Source organism: Malaclemys terrapin, chromosome 1 (genome assembly GCF_027887155.1).
Source record: "Malaclemys terrapin pileata isolate rMalTer1 chromosome 1, rMalTer1.hap1, whole genome shotgun sequence".
Lineage (NCBI taxonomy): Eukaryota > Metazoa > Chordata > Testudines > Emydidae > Malaclemys > Malaclemys terrapin.
Window position 1 is genome coordinate 275439121 of NC_071505.1, and position 8147 is coordinate 275447267.

The window sequence follows — 8147 nt, forward strand, 5'->3', positions numbered from 1 at the left end:
AGTTCTTTTTTTAACCCTGTTATAGTTTTGGCCTTCACAACATCCCCTGGCAGAGAGTTCCACAGTTCTTATGTTCTTACGGATCCAAGGAAAGATCCTTCATCTCTGCACTGTTTAGATTCTAATAGGGGCGGAATAACTGAACGAGAAGATGGATTGTTGTTCCAGGAAGTTTGTGTTTCAAACTCGTATACTCACCCTGTTCCTTCCTTTGCCACTTAACCTCCCTGCTGCCTATCATGCAAGTAAAACAAATCTCATCCAGTTCTCTCTTATCATTTCAACCTACTAGGCATTAAAGATTGGGTTTAAAAGGCTTCTTCTTTCCACTTGGATGCCAATTTTAATGACTGAATTATATAAGGAAGAGGTGGGGGTGGAACAATCTGAGTTTTAAAGGCTTCTCCCTGCTTTCTTCACAGGTACACAGAGTCAGAAAGAGTGCATCAAGGTACTCATTAAAACCTTTACGAACAGGTTACTAAACCATGATGATTTCTATTCTGAATAGCAATACAGAACACAAAGTACTCACAGAAACATATTCAGGGATAGAAAGCTCATCTTCAGGAAGAGATTTCAATTTCTCATAATAATCTTCTGTCAACTCCAAGTCACGCAAGCTGCGACGAATATCTCCAGCCCGCTCCCTTAACTGATGATTTGTTTCTTCTAGTTGTTTTTGCCTCATTAAAATGGTTTCCATTTCCTGTTTCATTAGCTCTTGATGTTTTCTACGTAAATATATCAGAAAACGATAAGCATGTCTAAAGTATTTGTTTCCTAACTAATCAATCCTCACAATACTTGAGGTAGGCAAATAATTATTATCCTAATTTTACAGATGAGAACAAGAGTTCACAATTAATTTAATCCTACAAAAAACAAACAAATCTTTAACTAGAATTAAGATTGCACAAGTATATTGCCTTTCAAATACAAACTGTAAGAAAGTAAGGCCCTGTCTACATTACCTTGCTTTTAGCGACATGGCTGTGCTGCCACAGCCGTGCTGCTAAAAGGCGCGCAGTGTAACTGCTGTTTGTCAGCAGGAGAAAGCTCTCCTGACGATAAAAAGACTTCCACCCCCTCCCTCCCCCAAGCAGCAGCAGCTTTGCGAGCAGGAGAGCGCTCCTGCCAACAAAGCGCTGTTCACATCGGTGCTTTTCATCAGTAAAACTTTTGTTGTTTAAACACCTCGAATGACAAAAGTTTTGCCGACAAAGTTCCAGTGTAGACAAAGCCTAAGACATCTCTAGTTAAAGCAATGTTAACATCCAAATAACTTCAATTCACACCTTATCATCTAAATATAATCACACTCAGAGACCACCTCCACAACAAACGGCATGTCACTTCCAACATACAGCCATCATAATGCACTCACCAAGATTCCTAGAAATCACACTCAAACAAGGAACCTTAACTCCAATCTCCATGTTAATATGCTACCAATAGACATTTTAAAATGTTACTACCTAAAGTTAGGTAGGCTGATCATGAGTGACGAAGGATTATACGGTATTGGAAAACTCGTTGAATCCCTTAACTGTTCACTTCCAAACATTTGAACATTGAAAAGAGTTTGTTTGTTTGTATATGTTTTTGTAGGTTCAAAATTGTTGTAAAGAAAGCCTGCTTCTTTTGTATTTTGGTTGAACTCCACTGAAAAACACTTTCAATCTAAACTGTTCTTTCAGGAAGGTTTTTTGGTTGTTTTTTTTGGGGGGGGTGGGGGGGGGCTACCCTGTTTGCTTTTTAAACAAGCACTCAAAAAGTTTTAATGGGGTTGTTGTACAAGGTTTCAGGATAAATCTTGATCCAGCATATTTTTTGAGGTTCACTAAAGCAAGGTTAGTCCACAAAAGGGATATGTTCTGAAGAAAGATAAGCGTAAGTTATTGATGGGCAGGATATTAGGGTAGTAGACTGAGGAGGATAGAAGAGAGAATGTTTTTCCACTTTGGATAAGCATCTAAGTCACTAAACTGTTTTAAGTCTCTGGGCCTAATAATTTATACAGTACATACCACTTTTTCATCTGTACAGATGCCAGAGCACTTGACAAAACTTAGATAAGCATAAGATGGCACAACTAAGCACACAATTGGAAGACATTTTTCCAAGAGCCACTGTGCTCTTATATCTGAGACCAGTTCTGCCACAAATTACCCCTGGGGGAATTCTGTGCTACTGCACACATGCATAATTAATGAGCTCCGCAGATTTCAATTTTTTTGCGCCAAAAACAGCTTCTGCCAAAACGTTGATGCAGTTTCGCCTTTTGCCCACCAGAGGGCACTGTGGCGATAGAACAAAGCAGCAGCTCACAGCCAGATAAGGAAGAGAGCCTGCATTCATCACAGCTCCTGTGGCCAGGTCAGGAAACAGAGGGTATGGGGAGACACACAGTGTAGGGTGCTGGGAGAGGTCAGACAGGGGTGCATAAGAGCAAGTGGGGGAGGACAGGCAGGGGCTGAATGGGAGTGGAGGCATAAAGCCACAGGGGGAGCTACAGAGACATAGGGGGAGGCAGTGAAGAGCTACATAGGGACAGGGGACTGGCTGGGTGAGAGCACAGACATAGATGCTGGGAACTAGGTGTGCTGCCGCAACCCCTGCCTTGAAGTAGTTTCTATTATATACAGGGTTTAGTTTGATTCAATGGCTCTCAGCACCCCCACTGTAAAAATTGTTCCAGCACCCCTGGGCACAGAGACACAAAGGGACAATGGGGGGGGGGCCCTACAGGGACATAGGTAGAGGGGAGTGGCTGGGTGACGGCACAGAGACACAGGGGGACAAGGGCAGATGTGCCTGACCGAATGGGAAAGGCTAGGGGTCAGCCAGGGTCTACATGGGGGAAGCTTCCTAACAATCCCTTCCCTCCCACCCACCCACCCCAAAAAACCTGTTCTATACTTTTCCCACCCATACCCAACAACACTCCAAGTTCACACCCAGGTTTCTTCCCAGCGATTTGCTTCCCTCTCCCTCCGCTGCTCCATTACCCGACTCCCCCAAGCCTTTGCACTGCTTCTGAGGGGTGAGGAAATACGGTTCTGCATTCTAGTTTAAATGAATTATTACTCAAGAGTTCTGTATTAATATGCCTAGTAAGGAATCTATTTGTCAAAAAGCATTTCCTGAATCTTCTTTGTTGTCTGTATTGTTAGACATACTTGCTGACAGATATTTTGAAATAAATGACCAAAAATAATTGAAACTGGTGTGATTATATTGTGTTATTTTGACAAATAAAATATGCAGAATTTTGCAGAACTTTAAATTGTGTGCAAAATTTTTAATTTTTGGGTGCAGAATTCCACCAGAAGTAACATCTTCTACAGAAAGTCACAACTTCTGTGCTTGAGTTTGTGTATCTCCTGTTGTGGTGCGAGACTTTACTAAATAATATACCACACTTTACAATCCTTCTTAAGACCAGTCAGTAGAAGAAGTGAGAACAGAACTCCTTAATGAGGTATTTTGTCAATAGCACGTTACTAAATCTAGCTTTAGGTTCTAGACAATTTGTAACGTTGCAGAAGACTCAAGTCAAAATCAATATTTACCCAAACACTAGAAGCACTTCTGCTCAATGAGGGCTCTTTCAGGGCCAAAAGACAGTTTTCTCAACATCATTCCCTCCCATCTCCCCAAGGCATTCAGGATATAGAATTATTAAAAGAGAGTTGTAAATGTATTATTTTAAGTGGGGAAAGTATTCCTCTTACTCGAGCCCTTTGTTTTCAAAACAGCAGAGATTCTTACTTGTATTAAAGTTACAGTCAGCAAGTTACAGTTAGGAATTTTAAGTGAAGGGTTAGACTGGAAAGGCTTATACAACCTATAGTAAAGCTGCTCTTCCAGTAACCTACATCCTGTCATGTTTTATTCCCTACCACTGCATTTAGATCAATAATACATATTAATGCTGAAGTTGGTTTGTTTATTCTTGTACCTGGCATCTTCTTGCTGTAATGCCAACTGGTTGTCTAGTCGTAAAGATAACAGCTGCTTCTGGTGGATTGTATCATTAAGCTTCTCTTCTAGCTCTTCAATCTAAAAGCAATTAAAGATAAAAGAGAAAGATGGCTTACCTTGCTAACTTCTCCTGAAACATTTTCTAATCAAAGCGATACCCTATTCTATCTTTCACTAAAAGAATTAAGAAAAATAGCAGGGGCCTGAATTAGTCAGGAGACTGCTATTTTGATTGTTTTAAGAAAACCCCAAAATGTTCTAAAGAAACCTGCCAAAAGAAATTATACCTGTCCCAAAGAACCTACAAAGTAAAGCTCCAATTCTATAATTGGATTCACAAAGGCCGAGGCATCTGCTTGCTCAAATTTGATTGCAGGATTTGGCCTAAAGTCAATGTACAGACAAGTGCAAGTTATAAACAGATATCAACAGAAGAGATTGAGCCCTAGTTTACACTATGAACTTATGTCGGTATAACTACAGTTGCTCAGGGATGTGGAAAATCCACACCCCTGAGTGACGCAGCTATACTGAGCAAACTCCCTTCCAGGTCTCCCGTCAGCATAGGTAGCATCTTCATTAAGTGCTACAGGGACACACTTGTACAAGCGCAGCTGCACCGTTGTAAGTGTAGACAAGTTCTAGGATAAAGGTAACAATAAAACTATACACTACTGTAGTAGGGCATTCCCCCTACCTCAGCTTTCCTCCCCACACTTCTTGTAAATGAGATGGGACAAGATATAGAATCTCTCACTTCTAAGTCAGTCCACATTTCCACAGACAAGCTGTTCTAATTTGAAGACCACTCAAAAGTCTACAATTCAGTGTTTCTCAACCTTTTCAGGCTAGTGATCCCTTAAGTCCCTTGCATTTACTACAGAAAAATAAAACATGTATCAATGATAACCCTCTGTAGTGTGTCGGTGTGTTTGGAGAGGCTGCCAAAGAATTCTTGACTTTGAATGGTAAGAGTGCCTGGGGACTAGTATTTTCTTTGGTTTAGACTGTAATAAGCACAAGACCTAAAGTATTGTCACAAGAATTCCCAAGTTCTAACCCCAGCTCTGTTTTTACTAAAGATGTATCCTTGGGAAGTCAAATAATTCCTTCATGTCTCAATTTCACCATCTTTTACCTTCTATAAAAAAACAGGGAAGATATTTCCTACCCTACAGGAATATTATGGAAAATTAAAATTTGTACAGTACTCTGAAAGTGCTAAGAAGTATTAAGTCAAGAATGAAAGTGAACTCGTACCCCTAGAGATTTCTGCAGGGCTAATGCACATTGCAAGAGAAAGCTCACATTTTCACTTCTATACTGTATCCAACCTGATTTCAGCTAGAGCAACTGAAGTTGATTTGTAAATTGAAGTTATTCAAGAACCATGAATGAGGAAGTATATAAAGTACTTTTTTATACTTAAGCAGTTGTTCTGGAATAGGGCGCACATATATACAATCAGATACTTTCTTACTTTGGTCAGATATTCCACTTTCAAGTTGTCAATCATTAAGTTTTTCTGAGATAACTCTATTTTCAGCAATTGTAGATTATGAAGCAATTCCTTCCGTTCAATCAGTTGCCTGGTGATTTTGGTGGTACCTTCTCTCTCTTCAGAAGAGGAAATGTCATCTGTTGGTACTGTAGTCTCTAAACTAATATCTTCAGACTCCAGGGAGCTGGAGATATTTGCTTTCTTGGTTTCCTTGGAGCCCTTCCGTGACATTTTTCTTTCTATTTGAAAACGTTTTTATGGTTATGATTTGATCTGAGTACCCTGTAGAGTGAAATGCAAAAGTCAGAACAGTTAAGAGGAAAGGTATTAAAACATTATGAAAACTATTAACCAACACTTTAGATTTCTTGCTCAGTGTTTGGCCTGTCCTTTCACCTGTAAGAGATGGTTGTAGGATGCTGTAAAATAAAATTTTCCCCCAGAACAGTTTCTGGGGCTTCCTACCTTCCACACTACTAATGGCCTTCTCTGCAGAAGGACATTCTAAGCCAGAGGTGGGCAAACTACAGCCCGCGGGACCGTCCTGCCAGGCCCTTGAGCTCCTGGCCAGGGAGGCTAGCTCCCGACCCCTCCCCTGTTGTTCCTCCTTCCCTGCAGCCACATGGTCGCGCGGACAGCACTCTGGGCAGCGGGGCTGCAAGCTCCTGTGGAGCAGAGCAGCAGCATGTCTAGCTCCGTCCGGCCGGGCAGCAGCTGCCAGACATGTTGCTCTGATCGGCATGGTAAGCAGGTCGGGAGGTTGGATAAGTGGCGGGGTGTCCTGGAGGGCTGACAGGGAGCAGGGGGGCAGTTGGATGGGGCGAAGGTTCGGGTGAGGGGCGGTCAGGGGACGGGGGTTGCATAAGCGTGGGGGCCCTAAGGGACCTGTCAGGGGGTGGGAGTGTGGATAGGGATCAGGAGATGGGGAACATGGGGGATTGGATAGGAGTGGGGTCCCAGGGGGTCAGTCAGGGAGCAGGGGTGTGGATAGGAGTCAGGGCAGTCAGGGGACTGGGAGCAGGGGGTGGGATCCCGGGGGGGAGGTTAGGGACAGGGGGTTGGTTGGGGCAGGGGGCGTTGGAGGGGTAGGCAGTTCTGAGGGGGCAGGAAGTGGGAGGGGGTAGATAGGGGGTGGGGTCCAGGCTGTTTGGGGAGGCACAGCCTTCCCTACCCAGCCCTCCATGCAGTTTTACAACCCCAATGTGGCCCTGGGGCCAAAAAGTTTGCCCACCCCTGTTCTAAGCTCATCATTACCAATGGGTGGTGTCACTGTGCTGTTTGTACTGTCATCAGTACTAGTGTGAGCTACATATGTGGTTACCATAGTGAGATTTCACACTGCTCAGTCTCAATGTGGTGCCTGACCACTCATTAATCACATGCCTTCCACTGCCTATGCAGCACTGCAAAAAGACACTATGGGTCTCTGGTTCAGTTTCTCCCATGTTTCTCTCATTCAATCTCCCTCTTTACCAGAAGCATGGAACATAATATAGGGCAGAGATCCAAATGAGGGACATACTTATTAGTCATGCAGCAAACTTAAATGACATGGGAAAAATTCCTTCAGCATAAATAACTTTCTATCCCATATAGGTTCTTATACCATCCTCTCTACCATAGCATCTGAACACCTCCCAGTAGTGCCTTAAGCAAACTGACCACACATCTGTCAAACACGTTTTGTTCTCTCTATCAGCCTCTCTCCAGGAGGTAATTGTGCATCCCACACAGTGTTGGGAGGCAGTGGGGGAATGATATATACTTGACCCTGTGTTTATGTTAGGAAAGGAAGGTAGAAAAACAGTGCCTTACACCTGCAGTGGGGAAGCTCCAGTCGGACCCTTACTTTAGAGTCTTCCTTGCATCCACAAAGCCGAGCTCGCTCTCCGCCACAGCCCGTGCTGTGCCATGCTCCTTCATCCCTAATGAGCAGACTGTTTAAACACAGAAGTGGGGGGGTACCAGGCCACCATCCCTCAGACGGAGGGACAGTGGAGAGGCCTGAGTACAGGAGCAGGGTCACAGCAGTGGAACTGGAAGTCACCCCAGGGCAGTAGTGGCTCCTGGTCCCAATGAACACCAGGGGAGCCCAGCCTGCGCCATTCCGGACCCCACTCCGGTTTCCCTCCTGAATGACCTCGGGCACATCGCCTACTGGCCCTGACCCGCCCAAACTCCTGCGCGCAGCGAGGGCTGGTCATTTGAATGTGTGATAACGTATCTGCACATAGCCCCGCACAAACCACTACCGGGGCGAGCGGCAAAACGAGGCTGCCCCGTGAGAGCCCCCGGGGCAGATCCCCGCAGCGCGGGCAGGTACATTTCGGGGGGGGTGATGCGCCCTCACACCAGCCCGGCGAGGCGAGAGAAGCCCCCGCAGCCACAATACCCCAGACTCACCTCCTACAATTACCGACCAACAGCCGCCCGCACCCACGCACCGCCCGCTGCGGCTCAGGCTTCACACCGGAAAGGGCGGAGCTGTTAGATGCCGTCACCAAGACAACGGCACTCGCGCTAAAACAAAAGACCTAAGGGGGCTGCGTCAACCGACCCGCTCTAGTCGCAATGTATGCTGGGACCCGCAATCCCATCCAGGCAGAGCTCACACTGCACAACTGGCAGCCGAAGTGTTTCCGACGCGTGCGCAGTGCAT

The 8147-nt window shown here is 44.8% G+C and overlaps 1 protein-coding gene across 3 annotated transcripts in view; it reads right to left on the minus strand.

Moving 5' to 3' along the window:
- Positions 1 to 8030, minus strand: part of PIBF1 (progesterone immunomodulatory binding factor 1) — a 190072-nt gene extending 182042 nt beyond the window's left edge. The window contains exons 1-4 of one of the 3 annotated variants that reach the window (XM_054013350.1): positions 7892 to 8030; positions 5468 to 5770; positions 3965 to 4065; positions 536 to 734 (exon numbers count right to left, since the gene is read on the minus strand). In XM_054013350.1, the coding sequence (XP_053869325.1) occupies positions 536 to 734; positions 3965 to 4065; positions 5468 to 5719 (552 nt within the window). In that variant the 5' untranslated portion in view covers positions 5720 to 5770; positions 7892 to 8030. Of the gene's footprint in view, positions 1 to 535; positions 735 to 3964; positions 4066 to 5467; positions 5771 to 7303; positions 7652 to 7891 lie in introns of those variants that run through there. The other 2 variants (XM_054013369.1, XM_054013359.1) reach the window with 2 other exon arrangements.
- Positions 8031 to 8147: the final 117 nt, after the last annotated feature.